This window comes from Schistocerca americana, chromosome 2, assembly GCF_021461395.2.
Source record: "Schistocerca americana isolate TAMUIC-IGC-003095 chromosome 2, iqSchAmer2.1, whole genome shotgun sequence".
NCBI classification, from domain to species: domain Eukaryota; kingdom Metazoa; phylum Arthropoda; class Insecta; order Orthoptera; family Acrididae; genus Schistocerca; species Schistocerca americana.
In genome coordinates this window covers 523403131-523429035 of record NC_060120.1, presented here as the reverse complement: position 1 = coordinate 523429035, position 25905 = coordinate 523403131, and the positions used below count along the sequence as shown (strand labels likewise).

The following is a 25905-nucleotide window of genomic DNA, read 5'->3' as shown; positions in this document are numbered from 1 at the left end:
ACTGAGACGGTACATGATCACTTTTACTACATCGACAATGTTAACCAGCATCTTGGAGTGATATTTCACAGTTCACTTTGCCTTATTACTTGCAATAAAACCAGACACTATAGTCAGATATGCCACAGTTTCCTCTGGATTACGGATGTTTCAGGTATTAACCAGGCGAGGGAAGGACAAGCCAGGGCGTCAGTCATAAGTCTTACCTGTGGCCACCGGTGTCCTCGTGGCAGTCAATGTGTTAAGGCTGGAATTGAGTATTGGGATTATAGGAGGTCAGCGTGAATGAAGGATGAATTGGATTTGATGTTATTAATAATAAGCCACAGTTTGACAGTAATCACGTCAACCTATAGATAGGGAGTATCTTCTGCAGTTTGAATATAACAGTTGACGTCATGAAACTACACTTTTAATGCGTCAGTATACAACTGTTACAGAAACAAGCGAAAGATGTTTGAGTAAACTAGCTAAGTTCTGATGCTCTTGCAGTTTCTTGGCTCCTCTGGAAACAGCAGATGTCTTCAGTCAGCAGGACAGCCATTTAGTCCTCACTCACTCGCAGATAAATCAGTCTCTTCAAGCTGAGCCCACATAGTTGCAATACTCCTAGTGCCTGGGACAATCTGACAGGTGTGGTTCACACTGACTCCTTGGTCTCACCACGTAAACTGCAAAGAATGGAAATATTTATCATTAACAGTAGCATGTATGAAAATAACGCAGCACGTTTAAATTTACTATTCATACGACAACGGAAAGTCTTCCCCTTTTGTTAGATAGCATGAATTTCACTTTCAGCACTGTGAGAAGATTATGTTATGGTCGTATATCAGTGATAAAATGTGGTTCCTCCTGTATTTTTCTCAGTCCTACATTTTACAAATACATGCTTAATAGGCGGTGAATGTTATTACGAGTGCCGTAATAATGGTGCAACCGCCGTAACTGTTGACCAGCGTGCTATGTTACCTGATTCCTGTCCTTACTTGCACGATAGCAGAAAGTTGGAAGATGGACAACGGAAGTGCACATGACGCCTGGCTCATTTATCGAGTTTGAGGATGTCACTAGAACCAAGTTCCTCTAGGAGGGTAACGCTCCTGGCGTGCGAAGCATTCAATAAGCAACATATGTATCCTGTAACATGCCAAACGACGGTAACCTCAGGTACATCAGTTTCGTATGCTGGGAACTGATCTGGCGATCCCTGAGTTTGTGATTTGGGGAATGGTGAGCACTGCCGGTCGCCAGCAACCGTATATTCAAAACACTTACTGAAGAAACAGCCTCGGCGACAAAGTTGTGAGCCCAGTATTATGTGTTTGGATATTATTGTTTAGCGTGAAATTATTGTTTTGCTTAATTATTTGCTTATGAATAAGATCGGTTTTCACACCAAGCATACTATTAATTTCATGTAAGTTATCTTGCTCTGAACTCAGTAGCACATTTAACTTCTCACTTCACATTCCCAGGTTTGTATTTAATATAACACACACACAAGTAAAGACTATCCACTTGCCACCTCCACCCCACCCACGCTATTAATCTCTCTGCACCAAATTTCTTCTTAGAAGCGTTCAATATGAATTCAACAATCCGAGATCGATAGGCTCCAATGACACCATAAACTATTGAAATGGAAGCTTCTGCATCATTTTAGTGCTTCCTCCTCTATTCCACGCGTATTTAGATACTCAGCAGATATCAGGAATGATCATTAGAGAACATGAGCTAAACAGGTATTAAGTTCCTTTCCGAATGAAACTGTCAAAGGTGAACTTAATAACTGGCGCTACCTCAGACTCTCATTAAAAATAAAACTTCGATTCTGTTTTAAGACAGTGTCCGGTTATAAAGTACAGGGTGATTCAAAAAGAATACCACAACTTTAAAAATGTGTATTTAATGAAAGAAACATAATATAACCTTCTGTTATACATCATTACAAAGAGTATTTAAAAAGTTTTTTGTCACTCAAAAACAAGTTCAGAGATGTTCAATATGGCCCCCTCCAGACACACGAGCAATATCAACCCGATACTCCAACTCGTTCCACACTCTCTATAGCATATCAGGCGTAACAGTTTGGATAGCTGCTGTTATTTCTCGTTTCAAATCACCAACGATGGCTAGGAGAGGTGGCCAAAACACCATATCCTTAACATGCCCCCATAAGAAAAAATCGTAGGGGGTAAGATCAGGGCTTCTTGGAGGCCAGTGATGAAGTCCAGAACTTTTCCCTTTGCACAAACACCCATTCTCTGTAAACTGTTTATACCAACGTTTAATACACCACCTATCAGGAGGTTTAACACCATACTTCGTTCGAAATGCACGCTGAACAACTGTCGTCGATTCACTTCTGCCGTACTCAATAACACAAAAAGCTTTCTGTTGAGCGGTCGCCATCTTAGCATCAACTGACGCTGACGCCTAGTCAACAGCGCCTCAAGCGAACAAATGTACAACTAAATGAAACTTTATAGCTCCCTTAATTCGCCGACAGATTGTGCTTGGCTCTGCCTTTTGTCGTTGCAGAGTTTTAAATTCCTAAAGTTGTGGTATTCTTTTTGAATCACCCTGTATATCTACTCCAACTGCTCCGAAACCAGTGACTTTGTGGGAAACGAGTACTGCGTACCATGTTAGCAGAAGTCAGGTGTATTCAGATTACCAGCAGTGGCAAGAGACACGATACTATCAGCATTTCGTTCTGTTTCAGGGTGACAGCTCCTCTACGTTTTCTGCTCAGTGATTCTATATCACCTCTTGCAGTACTAAAAACTTTTGAACCTGTTGACCCATAAACCATTTATAAAAATGATTATTGAAGTGTTGGAATAGATGAGCTATCGCTTGGCTGAAATAACACTTTGCGATCACTGGCAATGAAGCTGTCGACCGCTTAGCCTAAGAGACTGCGTGACGGAAATTTCCACCTGGACTGCAATCTCCAATACGGATTACCGACATGTCCTACACAGTAGGTGTGAATTACATTCAGTGGTGAGCTTGCCTTCAGTGAATGCCAGACTGTCTCATAACCGCTGCCACTCTACTTGACTCATCTGAACACTTCTACTCTACTGCACATTTTCAAGCACGATAACGATTATGTACAAATTGTACGGTGCCATAGTACTTTTTTTTACGATTTCGTCTTCCATTGTTGAATTTGATCACGAACGGTACCTGCTCAATGCCCTCAATACGTTGCGACTGTCTGTCCAGTGTTCTGTGTGTAGCTGTGAGTGCTTTACGACGGAGCTTACTGATATGGATAAGCAAATAAGCTGAAGTGTCCTGGTATTTCAAGAAGCTTCGCATTGAATATTAATACCAATTACAGAGAAAGCATAATCTGTTTGGGTCTTGCTTACAAAAATAACTTTCTGCTTCTCTCAGTTGAGAGTTCTCATACTGCTATCCGTTTTTGATCATATAGGTTTTACTCGCTTTGCATATCGCTAAAAATGGTAGCAGTTTTTTTCTCAGTTACACACCTGCCTTATGTTAAGGGGAAGCTGGCGCAGGACTGCCAGATTCGTGACATCAGAGACATATCATTAAGGGCACATTCTTCTATTTTGAGGGAACAGTGCCATCCCAAAGGGACAATGGCGACCTCCTAGGGGAATGGTAGCTACTTACGGCAATGGTACTCACTTAGCACTTAGTCAAGGGTGATGATACATTATGTCCCATGTGTGTCTGTGAGTATTGACGAAAAACAAGAGACAGGAAATAGTTGAACTTTTTCGCAAAAAGATGTGAGAGGCGACCGTCAATAGTGAGATGAGTGTGAACGTATACATGTGTGAGGTGAATTTAATGATGAAAATTAAATGACGAGACAGTAAAGAGAGTAATTTAATGAGAAATTTGTTACAATTCCAGGAAAAATTGATTGCTAATGACGTGAGTACTTAAGGCGTAGGTATTATATTTGACACAAGAAATACATAGGTGTGTGTGTGTGTGTGTGTGTGTGTGTGTGTGTGTATGTTTTTATGCTAAGAGTTTCCATCGTTTCTTAACTCACATGAGCAGCAATTAACTGACGCACTTGAAAATTTCAAAGATTCTGTGAGGTTTGTGGCCCTCGTATTCTAGTCAAAGTAATAATGTGCGTCCATAATGAGCCTATGTGGTTGTCACAGTGTATCTTCCTTGACTTTGTGTGCTGCAAGTCAAAATCCGACTCCTTCCATCGGTGGGTGAAACAGTAATATCGGGATATGGGCGTGGGGATCCAGGGGTTCTCGAGATGGGTGCTAGTCAACATCGCCAGCCATCGGTTGCTGTAATTTGTGTGCTTCAACCAGTATCATTGGGTTGCAAAGGAGACACATTTTATGACACAGAAGATGGAGATATTCGCTTAACGGCATGTATTGTGAGGTACGCACAAGCTATTTTAAACAAAATAAGGGATAACTTCTGAATGCTTGTACGTGTGAATGCTGAGGCGAAACAGTTGACCTCTGGAGAACATGCTATACGCCAATTCTTCAGTAGCAAATCGGGATTCTCTTCTGGTGTGTTTTATCGAACTAACGGCACCCGCTATAATAAAACCCACTTCGTTTCTGAATCTAGCAATTCTCACTGTGGGTTGTGTCTGCCGGAACGGACAAAAATACTAAAATGAAAGAGCGGAGGTAGAACGTTCTCCCGATCAAGCATGTCTGAGAGAAAGTATAAGGAAACGTCAATTAATACAGAAAATTTTTAAAGTAACATAATAATAATTTTATAATGTGTCAGTGATCTGTGTACGTAAAGGTTTTAATAGTTCGGGTAGGACACTTATATGCGTTAAATGCCTAAGAAAGATCCTCTTCCGTCGTCATGTAAATAGCGCACCAAGTGCCAAACATAAGAAGAAGTACGAAAAATTGAGAAAATCCAATATAGGCGACCTGCACTAAATTAAATTCATGATTCAAGTAAAAATATGGCGGCATGTTGAGATATAATGAACATAGAAAAATTGTAGAAAAATCACTATTAGGCGCATTTGCGCCTTGTAATGGTAGAAGTTGATCGAGTTCTGGAGAAAATAGCCAGAGACCTCATTAGAAAATGCGCCACTGTGTGGTTGGACGGGCACTTTTCCAATAGATCTTGCTCTATTAGACGGCCTCACACACTCTTCTAGCTGCTGATATTACAGGACACACTCTTAAAATTCGCCTCTGTGTCCGTAGTACTTTGTCACTAGAAAGACATAGTCTCGTTGAAAACAAGAAAGACATCTTTATGAAGGGCACTAACAGCGCATTTTAGCTCTTTAAAACAGACATCAGCTGTATTATGCTGTTACATTGCATGTAATAATCGGAACCTTTGGCGTCGGTGTTAGCCTATCGTTCAATTACATTACATGTCCTCAGAATTAGACGGGGTGATTTTTTCCACCGTGTACAAACTCTAGGGATTGATCGATAAGAGGATACGGACCAAAAACGTCTAATTAATTTATTTCCGGTAATGCATGGTTCTCATGCTAAAGACCATTAATTCAATCGTACATTCTTACAGAGACTGCTGTACCACCTAGTGACAGTTACAGTATGCACGGTTTCCTCCTAGAGGGCGGCATTGTTCCTCATAGGTCATATCTTAGCACACTCGCCTGTCATAGTAATTGGTAATTCTGAGCGCGATGCACTTCTGTTGCTTACTCACCTTTTTGTGGACATGATACAACGTTGTACACAATGGCTCCGTATTCGAATCGAGAGCTTGCCGACGGTTCAAGTGGCTCTCAGCACTATGGGACTTAACTTCTGAGTTCATCATTCCCATAGAACTTAGATATACTTAAACCTAACCAACCTAAGGACATCACACACATCCATGTCCGAGGCAAGATTCGAACCTGTGACCGCAGCAGTCGCGCAGTTCCAGATGTAGCGCCTACAACCGCTCGGACACTCCGGCCGGCAGCATGCCGACTTTGTATTTACTTACGGAAAGGCGAATGACAACGGGCGGCAGGTAGCAAGGTTGAATCACGAAACCTATTCCTTCCGACGACAACGACAGTATTCCGTGTTTGCAAGAGTGCTTCGCCGTTATTCTGAGACAGGGTCGTTTCAGGAAGCCGAAAATTACGAAAGACGTGCCAGAAACATACGGATATCAGACTTGGAGGAAAATGTGGTTAACACCGTGAAGATTGACCACCGTGTCAGTACCAGGCAGTGGGCCCCTCAGTTCAGGGTAATCCAGACGACCGTGTGGAACGTTCTCCATGACAACTGTTAACTGTCCTTATAACTTACAGCGTGTGCAGGGCTTACTAACAGCAGACATTCCACATCGCGGGCTGTTTTTTAACTGGTCCCTTCACCAGGCAACAACGATTTCGGTATTTGTGGCATCCATCCTGTTGGCAGAAGATGCTACCTTTACACGGATTGGTATGTTCAACTTCCATAATAGTCATGCGTCCGACTGCATGCATAACTCCCATGGAATGGTGATATCGAATCATCAGCATCGATGATAACAGGCGCCCGCATTTTCGGACCAGTCTCACTTGCATTCCACCCAATAGGCCACAACTATCTGCGTTTCTTGAAGGTCACTCGCCCCTCCCACCATGCTGAAAGAATTGCCTTTGATGATTAGAAGCGCTCTGTGGCTGCCATATGATGGCGCTCCAGTTCACTTAACCGTTAACGTCCGGACGCATATCAGTCGTGTCTTCACTGCTCGATGGATCGGTCGAAGGGTTCCAGGTGCATGGCCTGCCCGTTCACCTGATATTAACCCGTGCGATTTCTGTTTATTGGACCATCTGAAAAGTATCGTGTATGCAGAGCCCATTCCAGTCGTGGAGATACTAGAGCAGCGTATTCACGCTGCCTTTGACACTGTTCGGAAGCAGTCTGGCTGATGTCAACGTGTGAGACATAACATGCTACGACACGTACATGCATGCGTTAATGGCACATGAAAACAATCTTCAGCAATACTGTAACAGTGGCTGCATGGTACAGCGCGTATTAGACTGCAGTTTCTGTAACAATATACAAATAAACGGTCATCAGCAAGGAAACCACTACCGGGCAAAAGTTCATTAGACCTTATTTGTTCCGTATCCGCCCATCGATCAAATTGTAGAGTTCGCACACGATGGAAAAAATCACCCCGTGGACACACCACATGAATCCGGTACCTTCATCCATGACTGAGAATGACAAGGGTGAAGAGAGCAAGATGACCAAAATGTCAATTGTTTTGACAGAGACCAAAAGTTTGTAGTAGTGAGTCCTTTCATTTTCCCCAACTCTAGAGGATTCATATTGAGCCAGTGTTGCGCTGTACGATCCCTGCCGAAGTTAATGGACTTCACCTCTGTGCTAGAAACGTGGCAATCTTCTGTTTGTTAATCGGCCAAATATTATTGCACCTCGGACTGGGGGCATTTCCGTCGGCTAATCGTCAGTTTTTTTCGTGATACTTCGCGAGAACACGATGAACAGCTTGATAGTATAAGCATAGCTGCCCTGAAAGCTTCGACTGAAGAAGCGTTTTCTTAACCACTGTACTTGATGACTGCAGTGTCTCAGCCTGCTTCCAATAGCGGCCACGAGAAGCAAAACGCAATAATATCGTAATTGTGTATTAACAAACTTACTATGAATGTAGATTATACAGCTTGTTTTGTAGACATGTCTATCTACATATTAATTACTGCTACAACTACATCATTAACGTTAAGACGACGGTAAATCTGCACAGTTGCACACTTACACTTTATTTTTCTTTGTCTCCATCTGTTCTACGACGCTTTTACAGAAAAGTTTTAGAATTATTTAGCAGGTTGCTGGTATTATTAAGACTATTGGGACGGTTTAAATACACGACACAACTTTGAAGGACTGTACATTTGAGCTAAAGCTTTCTTCTAAACTTACTTCAACAGATGAATCTGAAAGCCTTTCAAGGATATACTTAAATTTTTTACCTTTTATGTAATAGTTGCTCTTGTGCTAACTAGTACGAAGTATGAAGACTAGTATGAAGTATGAACTAGTATGAAGACTATAAACTAGTATGAAGACTACGCTATTTCCCTCTCCTTCTTTCTCGATATTTTGGTCTGGCGTAAGTAGCATGCTTTTACGACATTCTTTATGCAACCTTCACTGGCTCCTAATTTATATGTGAGGCATGTTGCTATTTAGAAACGCCTCAGATTTGGGTAATTTATGCACGGCTTATACGGTTGATTACTAGTACAGTGTATCATCGTCTATAAGTAGCATACATTTCGGTCTGATGGTAGATTGTACGTGTCTGTCACTAGGAAAGTGAATGCGTGTGTGCACTAATTTAATGTCAACATGATCATTCCGACGAGGTGTAAACCAGTACGTTCACTTACCATTCCCCAATTCATCTAATTCTTCGTCTCTACGTCAACGCATCGCTAAATTTAAAACTTATTGTAAGCCTGTTTCTACTTGTTCCTAAGCGTGTGACGGGTATTGTTTATATACACTAATTGCGTTGTTGGCCTTCTACAGGGTACGACGAAAAGGGTGCCTTGCCTACAACCTTCGAGTGTTTAACTTAGTATAGGTTTGTGCACAATGCTGCAAACACATTCACTGTGGAAATTAACCAAACGTTATTACCACGTCACTCGTAGCAACTTCCGTCGCCTGTTAAAATATCTCTTTTCTTAAATTTTGAAACTTGACGTCGCGTTACACAACATACCACTCATAAAAGAATTGTATAAGATTTAAATAATGCAGCAGATATAAGGGGAACGCAGATTACTCCCAAAAGTGATTTAAATACGCGCAGCACTTTTCTGTGAATGGTTTTGGTGGAGATTCATGAGGAGTTGCACTTTCATGAAGTGGAGATTCTTGCGTTGCGCACTGTAACGTAAGGGTAGCCACTCTTCCTTGATGATTTGATTTCACTCATATTTTCCCATTCACTGTGGAACCCTTCGCGACCCTCAACAATCTGATTTTAACTTGTCCATTTTGAATAGAGAACACCATGTTGTTTGAAGTAATTTACCTTTCCGTAGCTGGTGGTAGCAAGAATAGAGCTTCAACACATTAACATACAAGTAGAAGTTGTTGTCTGACTCTACACAAATGGTATCGTCATTTCCCGTGTACGATGACTTCGCCAAAAATGTTCTCTCCGCTGTGATGTTGCTGGTGGTTAGATTGTCACTCGAAATGGTGACGGTGGTAGACTCTTCTGGTTGCCCGTGGACCTCCGCCACTGCTACCAGCGCTGTAAAAATCGATGAACATAATTACAGGCCGCTATTTCGTCAAATGACTGTTGGTGCAACTCTACCACTTAGCACTGAAACACTACAGTATGCTATGTACGTACCAGCTACTAGCATAACAATACTGAGGTGTAGTGCAACTCTACTGACACGTAGCACGAACTCTGCCACTTGCTAACATATCTCCACTGTGTGGTAAAGATACTGATGTTGTCTGGTAGTGTGAGTCTGAGAATGATGGTCTTTAAGACATACATGAAAACCACCCCACTACAATCAGGGAAGTTAGAAAATAACGGATCTTTGTTCCATTTATATAGAATATCTGAAGACGTACTCTACCGCAACACGAACAGCATGCAGGCTTTAGTGCAAATAACACAGACTTAGCTATGAAAAGAATTACAGAGCCAGGCTAACTGAAGTAGTGAATAATAAAATCAATTGACTGCCTTGGTGAGACTTCTTTTGCCCAGTGAATTGTTTTCAAGCAGCAGGATATTATTGAAAGTACGTATAATAAAATCTGTTACCTGCTTCATTTCTAGTATATTCGTTCGTCTAATTTATTCGCAGTGTCACATAGCGCATATGCTGGCGAGCTTCTCAGCCACCCAAAGTCATTTTAACCTGGGAGTTGAACGCTTTGACTTTGCTGAGAGGCCGACACTTGTACATGCGACTAAGCCACATTCGGTAGCCACTTGGCTGCCGGCGAGCTAGCGGCTAGTGACAGGATATCGGTGGTTTCCTTCCATGCGTGGAACGGGTGAGCTGAGAGCTAAATTATGCGGAAGGCAGGCGGTATTACCTGTAAAATCACTATCTCTATGTATCTTTAACACTGAAGAAAAATTATAATGTTTTACATATTTTCAATTATGTAAACCTGCCAGATCACCATATTCTCCGCATCTACACCATACATGACTGCAGTATGACGTTCTCCATGCCTTACCTTCGGTAAACTGGTGGCATATGTAACATGAATCGCACACTGATCGTGTATATGTGGTCTTGTAAACCAGACCACATCTCTCACAACTGTATAATGTAAGTAGTCATTAGGTGCAGGATTTCTTTCGGGCGGAAGGGGAACTTGTTGTGACATTACAGCTACGACGCTTAGACCTATTGTGATATTGTTGACTTCGACAGTTAGTTTCACTGAATTTGTGATGTGAATGAGTTCGCCTTATTGGATCTACAATTTTAGGTTATGATGTCATAGTGTTGGCCATACTGGACTTCATGTATCTGAGGGAACCAGGAGGATAACTACACTTGACTTTCATTGACTGTAGATGGACAGGGAAGGGGAATGCAATCATGGGATCGTAAAATGTCCGATAAGAGTCAAATAATCCTTGCCCAGAGGTGTAGCCTGGTATGACTCAGAGGAGAGGGTGAGAAGCTCTTTGAGCATCTATTGCTGAGGTGACAAGTGATGAAGGGGAGCTCACAAATCATCCCTTTCTTCTGGGTGACGGGTGGGGCAGTGCGTCTAAAATGATATGGTCCCCGATGCTGACGACGTAGATGATGTGAAAAGTGGGATATAACTGGTACTGTATGACAACTAATTTGTAATTATTATTAATTATTATTAATATTATCACATCTACTCGTGATTACATGAATTCTGATATGTTGAACTCTGTAGTGAACTATAATTATTTACGAACTGAGGAGTATTTTGTGTTTAATCGATGACAGGAGACTATGTGTTCCACTGACCATCGCCTTTTACTAAATAAATGGGAAATTACGAACTCTAAAGTACAGAACCATGCAAACTTTAGGGGATTGGATAATGTTTGTAATTTGGTTTCATGGTTAAGCACTACTTGAAGGATCCCCGTGTAGCTATTTAACTGACCGAATAAATTATCATTTCGTTGTAGTATAAGCGTTTTTAAGTTTGCTACATCAGTTATTCAGGAGACTAACGTTCTTTCACCATGTTTAAATAATTATTTAAATACATTTTCTATTTGTTTTAAATTCACGTTAATCAGTGATGCATAGGTAAATTTGGCAAATATATTTTTTATAGAGCTTAGCTAATGGTAAAAAATGAAGGATGTACGACTCGACCCTAGAATATCGACCCAATAATGCAACCTTGTTCACTGTCTAATCGAATCTCATGGATTATTTTAATTACAGGGAATTAGAACCATTACATCGGAGCATATTCTGGGTGATCAAAAAGTCAGTATAAATTTTAAAACTGAATAAATCACGGAATAATGTGGATAGAGAGGTACAAATTGACACACATGCTTGGAATGACATGGGGTTTTATTAGAACCACAAAAAAAGTTCAAAAAATGTCCGACAGATGGCGCTTCATCTGATCAGAATAGTAATATTTACCGTAAAAAAGTAAGACAAAGCAAAGATGATGTTCTTTACAGGAAATGCTCTATATGTCCACCATCATTCCTCAACAATAGCTGTAGTCGAGGAATAATGTTTTGAACAGCACTGTAAAGCATGTTCGCTGTTATCGTGAGGCAATGGCGTCGTATGTTGTCTTTCAGCATCCCTAGAGATGTCGGTCGATCACGATACACTTGCAACTTCAGGTAACCCCAAAGCCAGTAATCGCACGGACTGAGGTCTGGGGACCTGGGAGGTCAAGCATGACGAAAGTGGCGGCTGAGCAGACGAGCATCACCAAACGACACGCGCAAGAGATCTCTAGCAATATGAGGTGTCTTTTTTTTTGTTCTAATTAAACCTCATGTCATTCCAAGCACGTGTGTCAATTTTTACCTCTCTATCTACATTATTCGGTGGTTTATTAAGTTTTCAAATTTATACTGATTTTTTGATCACCCGGTACGTCACTCTAGTCGTCATTAACTTGACCTATCAAACAATAGTGGCGTGCATCACAGAGTCCCCATGGCCAAGGCGAATCTCGCAGATGAAATCCGTTCGACGAAAGTAGAATACTCTTGTCACTGCGACTGGGAGTGCGAATCTCGAGCGTATTATTGCCTGCATTGCCTGCACCAGCAACAAACGACACATCCTCACAAGTAGAGAAAATCTTTCGTAAGCTCCTTGGATGAATTCAAATGCTGGAACTCGAAAACACCCCCCAAATGCTCGGAATTCGAACTCCATCCGCCCGCCTAACATCTCGTCTGGTAATTGGTAATGCTGTATATGACAAAAATGGATCACTGCTTGAACAGTCTGCAATTCCCTGAAAATAAAAAAGAGAGCATCAACAGCGACAAGCACTGTTTGATCATGTCGGGCAAGTTTTCGATATTAACTTCCTGCATAAATGGGCAAATACAGTAGCCTCTACAGTTCCTGTTGGATTGTTGTTATCTCACAGTTAAATGGAAAATATTTGCTCTTGCCTCACTTGTGTTTTTGAAGGGGTTCCCTTCTAGCAAGTCAAATGACGGAGATATAAATTGTCTCCTAGAAATATGTAGTTGCGACTGTCTCTTCCCCACTAAAACTTAGCCAGTTATTTGGCTGAAAAAGTTAGGCTCTTCTTTGGTTCTGACAGCAAACAGACCGCTCTCTCCTTTGTAGTAGAGAATGAAAGTATTGAAAAATCTGTAAGCCCATCTCCTTATGATCATGTAACTGGTATCTGACTGAAAAGAACTAATACCTCCAATTGGATGACTCTGTAACAGTTTTTCCCTCCTCGTCAAGGTAAAGAACGGAACCTATTATAACACAGTTCCTGTAACGTCCTCTGAAAATCACTTGCGTGAAAAGATTTATAGGTACCATTTTTATTTGTTTGGTTTTCTGATATATATGAGAACTTAATATGGTAGCTTTAGGGCTCATGTACTTCTCTTTATACACTGTGATCAAGAAATATGTTCCGTGTAAACGCAGCTTGATTTTATTTCGCAACTGTTTCTTTCAATATTAGTTGTCAATTACATTACGTTGTTTTCTGTAAATAATATAAGAGTTTTTTCATTGTGCTCGCTTTCTACCACAGCGTCTATTATGTGGTCTGCATTTGACTTTGTAATTGTTACATGATTCTCCTTAGTCCTTTCGTTTATGCTACTTATTGTTTATCATAGTTTTGTATGGTCCTGCCTGCGGTTATCTCCGCCTTTCTTTAATTCTTTTGGAAGCACTTTATTTAGTGACTTGAAATGCATTATTCATTGCGGTTCATTATTGCAGTACCTATTACGTTTCTAAGTGACTCTTATAGTTTTTAAAAAACATCTGAAACGTAACACATAAAAAATTTGTCAATCAACACACCAAAACATTTCACAGTGGCAACGAAGAACTCGAAGTCTTATGTTACGATTTAAGTTACACAAACACTGTGAATGCAGAGTTAGGTACGTGTCAATCTCTGGATTTTGAAAGTGACATGATATGCATAATAAGGTATTCCGAAAACATTATCCTAGGAGCGCAGACCATACATTCGAAAATTATTTGAATGCAATGAAGACATGAAAAGACGACCGCATGGGAAAAGCCACAGAATAACACACACGAAGACAGATGATCTAAAACTTACGTTCCTTCCTACAACAGCCTAAGGCGGAAAAAAATCCCGAATTATGTAGTGCTACGTCACCAAAACGTAGTTGGTGTAGTAACTTTATTGATAGTAATTAAAGCGGGATAACTCTTTTTACCATTTCTACAAGAGGTGTAGCGTGCGCGTCCCAGTGTGTATCACTCAGCGTAATATTTACATACTTCTCAAGTGTAAAAGAATTGCAACGCTATTAATTGGTTGAGTCATGCGATTAAAAGAGTTGCTACAGGCAGGATTTGCATGAGACTGTTCTGGACGACGTTTCTGAGAAATACCTCTAGCAGTTTAGTTAACAGAAGCGATTCATAGGGAAATTCTTACATGATCTGGTAACAGACCTAAAGTTCGCGAATCGGTTAACATGGAAGAGAAGATCAGTGAACATACGGCTGTTACAAATTCAATGAAAACTGGTGTCAAAAGACCGTTACTGGAGCAATAATATCAGGAAATAAACTGCAGAGTATTTCGGCTGTCATGATCGAATATTCAGCTTCACTATTTACAAAGATGTGAGACACAAAATGGTCAACTCTACAACCATTGGAAAAGGTATCGTAGAACTGTACGTGCCGAGTAAGGTTTCAGTGAAATGCAAAGACCCGTCATGGTTCGAGTGATATGTTACTAAGTTTCTGTCAATACAATAAGAGCTTCGATACACATTTATGTGACTTCGGTGCCTTGTTAAAAAACAAGAGCTGAAAGGAGCCATGAGATTACAGTCACTAGCCGATCTTACCAAAAATCTTAACAATTATAGGTACAGTATATAAATCTATAGCACTTATTCAGTCACTCATTCACCGTACTGGCACCATCAAGACAGATCATGGAGAGAAGGTCAATTACTGATGTAGATTTTGAGAAACTGTTTCACCACGGAAGGATGTTTCGCTCAGTTGCTTCAGAATACCCAGCTGGTCGACGTTGATGTAACTGACAGAACAATATAAACTAAAATTATTCAGTAGTGGAAAGGTATCCGTATCTGAGAAGATGTCGATAAGTTCCTGTCTTTCTCTCCTACTAGCAGCAGTTAATTGTAGGTCAAAGGAGCGACGAAGCATTCAAAACGATTTCAAATAGCACACATGATTGAAAGCCTGCTCGTTGACTTTACAGAATAAATGAACCCCCTTTACACACACGGATGATGACATTTTTAAAGGAGGAACGTCTCATCCACTAAAAACCAAATGGATTCTGCAAACAGAAATCTTGCGATACTCATCAGCTCTGAATCATAGTGTGCCCAATGTAGCCCACATCGATGCCTTGTTCCATGAATTGTTCCGAACGTAATTCGATACGGTTCCGAAATGGCATTTAGCGGATAATTTACGAGAATACTGTGTATCGGACCAGATTTTTGATTTTATTCGCTAATTCACTGCCGATATAACTCAACACATCTCTCTCAATAAAAGAAAATTTATAGTCGGAAAGATAACTTCAAGGGAACCACAGCGAGCTGTGATATGCCTGTATCTGTTCACAATATACACGATGTAAAATTAGGATTCCATACTCTGGGAGGTGATAGTTTGCATGAAAACGTAAGCAAAATGTCCGGGAGACATGGGCTCTAAGAAGTATACTTTCAGCTCGACCACTTCTTGACACTATAAACCGTATACACATTTTAGGGTAGGTGCATCAGCGAGAAAATGGAAGCCTACTATTTCACAAGGAAAATACCAAACTTCATTTTGATCACCTCCTTTATAGATGGGACACTAATGCAGGTCGTACGTAATATCTTGACAAAGTACAACACATTGCCTCACGTACTTGGCAGCCACTTTATTTCATGACTTGAAAAACCATTTCTGAAACAATATGCGTTTATGTATTTTCTCATAAATCAGATGGTATGGAAATGTAATACATGTTGGAAGAATAAATAAGAAATAATTATGTCAAGTCGTTGTAGTATATACTCTGGCAATGTCAGGGATATTATATTTGCACGAAACGAGGCATAGATATCATGAAACAATAATATCGTTGGATGAGAGAGCCGGCAGAGATTACTTGTGAAGCATCTGTCCTGTGTTGCAGACGCGTGTGTTGGCGCGCAAATGCCAAATGGATATTGTGGTGTAAATGGCGTTATAATAAGTGGGAAGACAAAATAAAAGTGAGCGAGCACATGTACAAGCGTAGTACATGGACGCAAGAGGGCTTTTAGGATTAATGAAGAGATTCGTGTGGCCCAAGTTTATCCAAGCTCATCGCTAATCAAGAAGAGCCTACAGTCAATACTGATATTTATTATAAGAATTACATCGTGCCACAAGCAGCTCATAGCAAATTAAGATCTGGACAGTATTTGTATTGTAGTGTGATAGGCATGCCATTGTAATAGTAGTTTTCTTGGAACATTAGACTGGTCTAGTCAAAGCAAAGCCTATTGATCCAACCCATTAACCATCAATGTTGTCCTATCCCCTCACCGTAATTTCCGAGAAAGTCATAAGCGAAAAATATAGTGAAAAGAAAAAAGAATCCGTTAAATTAACAACTCATTTTCAATGAAGTAATATTGTAATAGAAAGCTGTAGTAACTATAGTTGTTCATATAATGCAGCACTGCTATGATAACGCAGACACTCAGTTCAAACTAAACGTGATACAAGTGCAATACATGTTTCGGTGACAAAAGTATGCTTGCCTGGCCATCTTGCAGCCAATGTAATTTTATGATTTTATTTGGTTTTCTCTAATGACGTAACTCTTCGTAACATCAGTATTCACAAATAGTTGTTGCTTTGAAAGAAAGTTTCTATGGCATTATTGTAACAGTAAGTTATAACAATATTAACCACTTCTGGTCACCACATTTTCAGATAGACAGCATTACCGTGACACAGTACAGTTTCTATGAAGTGTTGCAAGTCCTAATTAAACTTAATATTAAAATTATTGCACCACAAATGAACAGCTTTAGTGTTCACTTTACGGGTATCTTCTACATCTAAGTTCGCGCAAGTGTATTTTGTTTATTTGCCGCTTTAACTTTCATGTCGAGTATTTGTGTGAATTCAGTGACATTAGCTATTTACCAAATGCAACTTTCCCTCCTTTTGGAGTAGGTGAAACTTTTCTTCTGATTTCTACATTCATTCAAACAATTCTGGGATACATAATTCCTGATAACTACAGTAAGACCATAACTTTTCGCCATTTTTTTCCATTTCAATCGTCATTGGACACAGTAAACATTAGTCCGGTAACAATTGATTTGTAACTGTCTAAATTCTATTGGTACGCGTTATCGGTATGCATTGGTCTTCGTATTAGATGTCTTGTTTCTGTTAATTGTGGAACAGCAGTTTTACACATAGGTGAGTATATGTCAGTTGTGTGTTGTTACTCAACAACAATGTATGGTGGTCCCATTTGTTTACCCAAATGTTTACTGCATTCTGTGAATGATGCGATTGAACAACAGCTTACAGTAGACGAGATAAGCTTCAGAATAGCGGAGATGAACAAGTGTTCTTTCCTAATGAGGTATGCATTTTAGATAGTTACGGTATCTTTTCCTTTCTTTGTTTCGAACCATACAATAGTTTCTCAAAACATGGAACACTTTCTTTAACACTCTGTATACAGATGATCTTGTGATGACGACGGAAGGTCCATAAGATATATCGCGGACGACACTGTTGTCTGTAGCGAGGTTGCTACGTCAGAAGACTGTAGGAAATTGGAAATCTGCAGAGGATCGTTGATAGGTGGGGGTGCTGGAAGTCTACCCTGAATGTAATTAATTATAAAGCACTGCGCTTAAACACGTGAGGAAACACACAACAGTCAAGTTAAACTATTGGCGAAGATTCACTGGAACGAGGAAATACCAAGGATTAATTGTCCGAAGCGATAAGTGGAACAACTGCACAAAACAGACTGCAGGATAAGCAGTTGCATGTCTTGAGATTTATTGGAAAGTTCTTAAGGAATAAAATTCGTCAATGAAAGAGATGGCTAACATTCTGTAGATTCCTGTGTACTGCTCGCCCGTCTTGAATCTGTAGGACAGACTGAGAAGGTAGAGAAAATACAATGAAGAGTGATCCTTTTTTTCAGTGAGTGCGAGAGTTTTACGAAGGTGCTGGACGAGATCAGCCTGCTTATCGTCAAATCAATATATAGCGACAGTAACAAAATTGCTACGGCTGTGCCTAACACTGATATATTTTTTTATTGAAGTTGGTGAATTATAGACCATTTACAACCTAAGTCGAGGGTAAAATCTTTGTCTTTTTATCTCCCAGATCTTCTTCGTGCATTCGATGATGACCTGCCTCTGTTTATTTGACATGATCCTTTCAGGTAGCGAATTTCGTCGTTGGACAGGATATTTTGCAGTATTGATTAGGAGTCTGGATCTTTCCGTAGTCTGTATGGTAACTTCTAGAGACCTTTCTTGTCTCCTCCAACCATCTAGTGGTGTCTTTTAACTTGTAAGTGAAATAAAAGCCTTTTTCACTATCGTATTTTCATTCATTCTCTAAATATGATCGCAAGACTTTAATCTCCTTCTTCTTATTGTATGTGTGAATGTTTCTATGTTTCTGTATTCATCTTATCGTCTTCATCCGGTTGTAATCCTTGTTCTTGCGTGTTCCTAAAAGATTTCTGTGTGTTCGTATCCGGAATTCAGATTCGTAAAGTTTTTACAGTATAATTGATGTAGCGTAGCTTTTAATTTTTGCCTGGAATGATACTGATCTTTTATTATACCAGTTTTGGGTGAATGTACGCTAACTCCATTTTCTTTAATCTTTCTTTACCTTTTGTCTTACCGACCCATTCGATAGTGTCCATTCTCACAAATACTGAAACATATCAGCTACTTTGATGTTTCCGTGTTTTATTTGTACTTATTTTTCTATGCCGTGTCTATATTCAATGTATTCGGTTTTCTGATACGATATTAGTTATCAGGTATAATCTGCAATTTTGTGAAGTGTTTCCCTCATTATCTTTGCATCTTTTTTCTCCTTTGAAACATCGTCAGCAAATGAGAGATATTTAATCTCAAAACTTTCTCTGCCATGTCCTAGATGGACTCCTTCCATGTTTTTCTCTTGCCGTTCTTTATCCCACTCCCTGATACCTTGTCTAAGACCAGAATGAAGTCAATCTGTGAGAACCCATCGTCTTGCCGGACTCCTGTGTTAATTCTACAAATTTAACTTCCTAAGATGTGTCTGTGCGTGTCTGTCTGTCTGAGTAACTGTTTGGGCCACCCGCTGTGGCCGAGCGGTTCTAGGCGCTTCAGTCCGGAACCACGCGGCTGCTACGTTCGCAGGTTTGAATCCCGCCTCGGGCATGGATGTGTGTGCGGTCCATAGGTTAGTTAGGTTTACGTAGTTCGAAGTCTAGGAGACTGATGACCTCAGATGTTAAGTCCCATAGTGCTTACAAGGGAACCTCCCAATCGCACCCCCTGCAGATTTAGATATAAGTTGGCACAGTGGATAGGCCTTGAAAAACTGAACACAGATCAATCGAGAAAACAGGAAGAGGTTGTGTGGAACTATGAAAAAAGTAAGCAAAATATACAAACTGAGTAGTCCATGCCGTGGTCCCTTGGTTAGCGTGAGCAGCTGCGGGATGAGAGGTCCTTGGTTCAAGTCATCCCTCCAGTGAAAAGTGTACTTTCTTTATTTTCGCAAAGTTATCATCTGTCCGTTCGTTCATTGACGTCTCTGTTGACTGTAATAAGTTTAGTTTCTGTGTTTTGCAACCGCACCGCAAAACCGCGTGATTAGTAGACGAAAGGACGTGCTCTCAAATGGGAACCGATAACATTAGATCGCAAGGTCATAGGTCAACCGATTCCTCCACAGGAAAACACGTTTGATATATTCTATACGACACTTGTGACAGCATGTGCGTCACATGACAGGAATATGTTGTCGACCCACCTAACTTGTACACTTGGCGAATGGGTAAAAGGATTCTTCTACCTTGCCCCATTTAGGTTTTCTTGTGGATGTGATAATCACTCCCAAAAAAGTGATGAAAACATAAGAGTGTCACATAAACTGCAACAAATGAATGCATCAGTTTCACAGTCGCACAGTTTTCCCTGTGCTCTGTCAAAACATATGTTTTTAACGTTTTCAAATTTTTCAGTATGTAGACCGTCACATCCTGCATATGTCCAAGCAAATCTGAACATGTCCTGGAATTTTGGAGACGGACGGACGGACAGATAATAATTGTCTGGAAATAAAAAATTAAACTCTTCACTCGAGAGAAGACTGGAACCAAGGACCTCTCATTCCGCAGCTACTCACTCTAACCGCAGGACCACGGCGCTCCTCAGCTTTCACTATCCTTGATGTTGCCCATCTTGGGCATGGACAACTCAGATGGTATATTTTGCTATTTTTTTCATAGTTCCACACAACTTCTTCCTCTTTCTCGATTGATCTGTGTTCAGTTTTCAAGGTGTATCCACTGTGCCAACTTATAACTAAATCTGGGAAGGGGGGGGGGTGGGGGAAGGTGCGATGGGGAGGTTCGTTTGTTAGAGCCATTTTTTAATTGTCTGGTGGTTTTGCCGATATCATCTTCTTCCATTGTTAGGAACATTGTCTGTGCCCCCAAGAATTATGCCTTGACCTGGAGTGGGGCTCTCATCATTCAGTGATCCAGACTACAAATGCAGTACAGTCCAATTCTAATAGCTGGTCGCTTGGTAATAGGATAGAGGCACCCAATTCGTCAGCAACGTGGGAGCTGAGGTGAAGATAGTCAGCGGTTTCTGGGGCGAATGAAGATGTTGTTCTCAAGGGCAAAAAAAAGGCGGACGTGTCATTTTCACCGACAGTGTCACCTCAACGTTAGTAAAACTGGCGAGGACATACCTCAGTACGTCGGATCTAGCGGAACAGGCAACCCACCAAGCAGAAAAAATTCACGTCGTTCTTGACTTGGAACAAGCGGCAACGTAGTCAGCGACTCTCTACATGCTGACGACGGCTGCAAAAATGAGCAGCGTCTGTTACCAAAGTGGTCGGCTATGAAAGACGTCTGTTGCCCTGTTGGGAGGCCTGTTAAGAACCATCTAGCTGATCTAAGAAAGATGTAACATCCTACGGTGGGGCTAACACACTTTACTAACTTACTTTCAACGAAGAAATTATGTAAACACTGAACGGAAAAATACTCGAGGAGGTAAATAATATATAATCACTAGAAACGGGCCATCAGGTTTTGCAGAGCCTAGAACATCATGCAAGGAAGAGTCTGGGCTTACTAGAACTTCTCATTTACAGTCTAAGAAAAAACATTGTGATAGAATATGATGCGTTTAGTTTTCAAAAATTGGTTCAAATGGCTCTACGCACTATGGGATTTAACATCTGAGGTCATCAGTGCCCTAGACTTCTTCTTCGGTTATCAACCCACAGGTTGGTTGGCAGCAGCACGCCATTCCGTTCTTTTGTCAACTTTCTTCTTCATATCTGCATAGGTCTGGCATCCGATGTCATTTATTACTTGTTGAATGTAGCTTAATCTAGGTCGTCCTCGGCGAGTTCTTCCTTCAATGATTCCTTCTAATATTCTCTTAATGAAATTGTTATGCCGTAAAATGTGACCTATGAAGGTTATTCTTCTTTTCTGTATATTTCGCCAAAGAGATCTGTTTTCTTTCACTCTTCTGAGGACATCTTCGTTTGTAGCCTTGTCTCGCCAGCTGATTTTTTCCATTCTCCGGTAGCACCACATTTCGAATGCCTCTAATCTTCTCTTTTCTTCTTTTCCACTAGTCCAAGTTTCACATCCGTAAAGGGCTGTACTCCACACATAGGTTTTCATGACTCTCTTTCTTACGTCTAAACTAACATTTCTACTCGTCAGTAAGTTTCTTTTTCCATTGAATGCTATTTTGGCAAGTTGTATTCTGTTTTTAATGTCACTTTTGCTCCTTCCATCTGCTGTTATTTTGCTACCTAAGTAGTTAAATTCTGTAACCTGCCCTAGTTTCTCTCCCTTTATTGTTATTCGTATGGGTTCATTGTAGTTCAGGGCGCCACTCACCATCACTTTAGTCTTTTTCTTATTTATTTTCATTCCATACTGTTCTTTTAAGGTGTTTTCCATTTCATTGAGTGCGGCTTCTAAATCTTCTTTCCTTTCTGTAATTATGGCGATATCATCTGCATATCGCAACATATCTATTTTCATTCCGTTAAGTTTTATTCCTACTTCAATATTCTCTCTTATTTTGTCTATTGCTTCTTGGATATATGCGTTGAAAATTACTGGAGATAGTGGGCATCCCTGTCTCACTCCTTTCCTTATTCTTGCTGTTTCTTCTTTGTTTTCCTTCTTAACTAAGGCTGTTTCATTTTGGTATATTTTAAAGATTATCCTTCTATCATTATATTTCAGACCAGCCTTCTTCAGAATTCTAAACATTTCTGACCATACAACATTGTCAAATGCCTTTTCGAGGTCTACGAAGGCTATAAATACTTGTTTGTTTTTGGAAATTTGTTTCTCAATTATTAGTCTTAAAGATAAGATTGCTTCCCTCGTCCCTACACCGCTTCTAAAACCGAATTGGTCTTCACTTAGAGTGCTATTCAATTGGTTTTCAACTCTTTTCAAAATTATTCTTATTAGAATTTTTGATGCGTGTGAAAGAAGACTGAGTGTTCGATGGTTTTCACAGTCCATAGTAGATGCTTTCTTAGGCATGGGGAATATGATGCATTTCTGATAGTCTTCAGGAACTTCACCTGTTTTGTATATTTTCTGTATGAGTTGCAGTAATGTAGCTTTCATTTTGTCTCCTGATTTCTTAATTAGTTCAGAAGGTATATCATCAACACCTGCCGCTTTCTTATCTGGTAGTTCTTTTAGTGCTTTTTCAAATTCATCTTTCAGAATTGTGTCCCCTAGTTCTTCTTTCTCTACTTCTTCGCTTAATTCTATCATATTATCTGTTAGAGGGTCTCCTTGATATAGCTCTTCAATGTATTCTTGCCATCTCTTCAGCGTGTCATATCCAAATAGTACCTTGCCCTCTTTGTTCTTTATAGTTCCTGAAGATTTTACTTTCCGTTTAGCAAAGTTTTGTTTTATTGTTCTGTAGGCCAAGTCAGTTTTTCCTTTAACCATGTTTTCCTCCACCTCTTTACAAATGCTGTTGAGGTAATTTTCTTTTGCTTTCCTAGATTCTCTGTTTATTTGGTTTCTAAGCTTTCTATATTTGTTTTCGCTTTGCTCGTCAGAGGCATTTTTGTATAGTCTTCTTTCTTCCATTAGACAAATTATTTCAGGTGTTATCCACTCTTTCCTGTTTACAGGTTTGGCTTTCCCAATAAATTCTTCTGCTGCTTTATGTATGCCTTCTTTGATTTGTTTCCACTCCTCGTTAGTACTCCCGGGAATAATGTTTGATGCCATCTCATCAGTTTTCCGTGCATAAGGGATCACTAGTTCTTCAGACTTTAGGTTATCTCTGTTCCATACTTTGTTCGTTTTTCTCTCTAATCGCTTGAGTTTGAGTAAGCATTTCATCATTACAAGGTTGTGATCACTATTAATATCCGCAGACGGGTAGCTTCTGCAATCCTTGATTTGGTTTTTAAAACGCGATTTTACTAATATATAGTCGATTTGGTGTCTTCTAGTATCTCCTGGGGCTTTCCACGTGTACCTTCTTCTTTTATGGTGGTTGAAAAGGGAGTTCGCTATGACCAACTTGTTTTTGGCACAAAATTCAATTAGCCGGCTTCCTCTTTCGTTTCTATCTCCTAGACCATATTTCCCTACAATTCCGTCAACTTTCTCTTCTCCAACACTAGCATTCCAATCTCCCATTATAATTAAGTTCTCTTCACCTTTAACATAATTTATAACTTTGTTGATGTCTTCATACACTGTTTCTATTACATCGTCTTCTTCTGCCGATGTCGGCATATAGACTTGTACTATTACCGTGTTCTTTGGTTTGGTTCCAATTTTGACTAGTATTATCCTAGAGTTAAATTGCACATATCCTGTGACTAGATTCCCGAGTTTTCCTTTTAGAATTATTCCAACTCCACCGATTCCAGTTGTTCCTTGGTTAGTACCTGTATGAATGATACGATAATTTCCTGATCTGAAGTCTCCTGGTTCAGGCCATCGCATCTCAGATATTCCTATTATGTCTGTTCCCATTCTGTCCATCTCTAGTTTGAGGTTCTCTAATTTCCCGCATTGGAGGAGTGTTCTTACATTCCATGTTGCTATTTTTAGTGTATTCTTCAACTTTGCCTGACCTTCCATTGTCCCCACCCGGAGATCCGATTGGGGGACTATTACTCCGGATTTATGTTTAACAGAAGATTCTGGCATGGTGCGCTACTGATTCTTGGGATATCTTGAGTGATCTTTAATGGAGTGGTTTCCCGTTGCCTTCTCCATCCTATGCCGTTGACTGTGAAGTTCTTCCGCCTTTAGGAGCAATTTCTCACTCCAAGGACAAGAGAGTGCCCTGCCTCTATCCGCTCATCCGCTCTCTTTGAGACCGTTGGCACTTGATAGGGGGCGTTTCCTTATCCCGGGAAACACTCGGTCGTCAGAGCCTCGTTAGCAATAACAGGGTGTACCGTGCAGCAATCCTTAGCTGCAACTCGGGTAGGTGAGGTTGACATTTGTACAGGAGAGGCTGTTAGAGTCGCTTCACTGTACCTTACACCCTAGACTTAGAACTACTTAAACCTAACTGACCTAAAGACATCACACACATCCATGCCCGAGGCAGGATTCGAACCTGCGGCCGTAGCAGCCACGTGGTTCCAGACAGTTTCGTTTTCCACAACTGCTTTCTGCTTACCAGTTTTTAAGGCAAGGTGCTAGTTCTTCCAGAAAGCGAATTTTTTATGTCAATAGTATATTATCTACAGGTATTCTTTGTTACAAACTACCAATCCCTCAGCATACAATAAGAGATTACTACTGACATTGTCTAATAGTCGTAGCTATATACCATATTCACGGCTCAGTCATTCCACTGGTTTGACATTCTTCATCCCTTCCTAACTTACGTTACCCTCTTCGTTTGCGAACTTGTAAAATCCACCTTACTTTGTAGTATGTTTCGCATTATTTTCATCTGCAAGTGGCACTACAAATCTTCCCTTCGATTGCTCACCAGAATTCCCAGTTTGCTTCTCATGGGTATATAAGAACTAGTCAGCGAACATTAACACTTGTAACTGCTTGGGGATTACTCTCAACCACTGAAACTTTTCAAATGGACAACACGAACACCGTTCGTCACGTATCTGTGAACTACCATCGTTCGCGAGCGCAAGGAAATGAAAAATCTTCCTAGAGCACTCTCAACACACTAAGCTGTTTTGCATTCTGACCTTTACTTCGTGAATTGCGGCAATTAACTGTTCTTTTTCGACCGTAGAAGTTTTTTCAAGTGGATTAATACACCTTAAATTATGTAAAATGTAGGTAAGAGAAAAGAGGTTTATGTTGAACGGAAGTTTATAAATTCTGCCGATACTTACCAGCAACAAGCAACAGAGCAGCCTTCATTGTACTCGACAAGAGCTATAACTGCTCTCTGCGTTATATTTTCATTTATATATGTTTAAGCACCCGACGGCATCATCGATTGTTATCGTAAGTTCCCTTCTGATTTTCCGTTCCGTGAACTGTGGTTGCAGCAACTAGCAGCACATTGACTTTCCTTGTACTTGGAAGGGTCTGTTATCGTTCGCTGTGCCAAAATTATCACCACTACATTAACAGCGGTCAGAAACACTGATGAACATACTGGTCGTGTTTTTGCTCTTTTTCCTTTCTTTTGACTTGTGTATCGCTGTAGTGGAGACGAGCAAACGAAAAGGCATGTGTCCACGGAAATCAACTTCCACGGCTCAGCAACGCAACTGAATTGATATTTCATACACGTGTTAAGGGCTGCACTCGGCATACCCGCAGTGAGAAGAGAAATTTTTGCTAAAGTGAGTTTCTGGAAATACCATACTGGTCGTGTTTTTGCTCTTTTTCCTTTCTT

The 25905-nt window shown here is 40.4% G+C and overlaps 1 protein-coding gene across 1 annotated transcript; it reads right to left on the bottom strand.

Annotated features, from left to right (window-relative positions):
- Nucleotides 1–396: 396 nt before the first annotated feature.
- Nucleotides 397–25530, bottom strand: LOC124595005. The gene is made up of 3 exons (XM_047133553.1): nt 25394–25530; nt 9061–9285; nt 397–671 (listed from the first exon to the last, which is right to left on the bottom strand). Exons 1-3 carry the CDS (start codon nt 25419–25421, stop codon nt 610–612), a joined length of 315 nt encoding a protein of 104 aa, XP_046989509.1. The 5' UTR covers nt 25422–25530; the 3' UTR covers nt 397–609.
- Between the last annotated feature and the right edge of the window lie 375 nt (nt 25531–25905).

What these genes read in the sequence shown, in the direction of transcription:
- LOC124595005 (XM_047133553.1), bottom strand. Translation starts at nt 25,421, where the DNA reads ATGAAGGCTGCTCTGTTGCTTGTTGCTG. An exon ending in TGCTCTGTTGCTTGTTGCTG is followed by an intron (nt 9,286 to 25,393) that starts GTAAGTATCGGC and finishes CGATTTTTACAG; the next exon opens with CGCTGGTAGCAGTGGCGGAG. An exon ending in CTACCACCAGCTACGGAAAG is followed by an intron (nt 672 to 9,060) that starts GTAAATTACTTC and finishes CATTCTTTGCAG; the next exon opens with TTTACGTGGTGAGACCAAGG.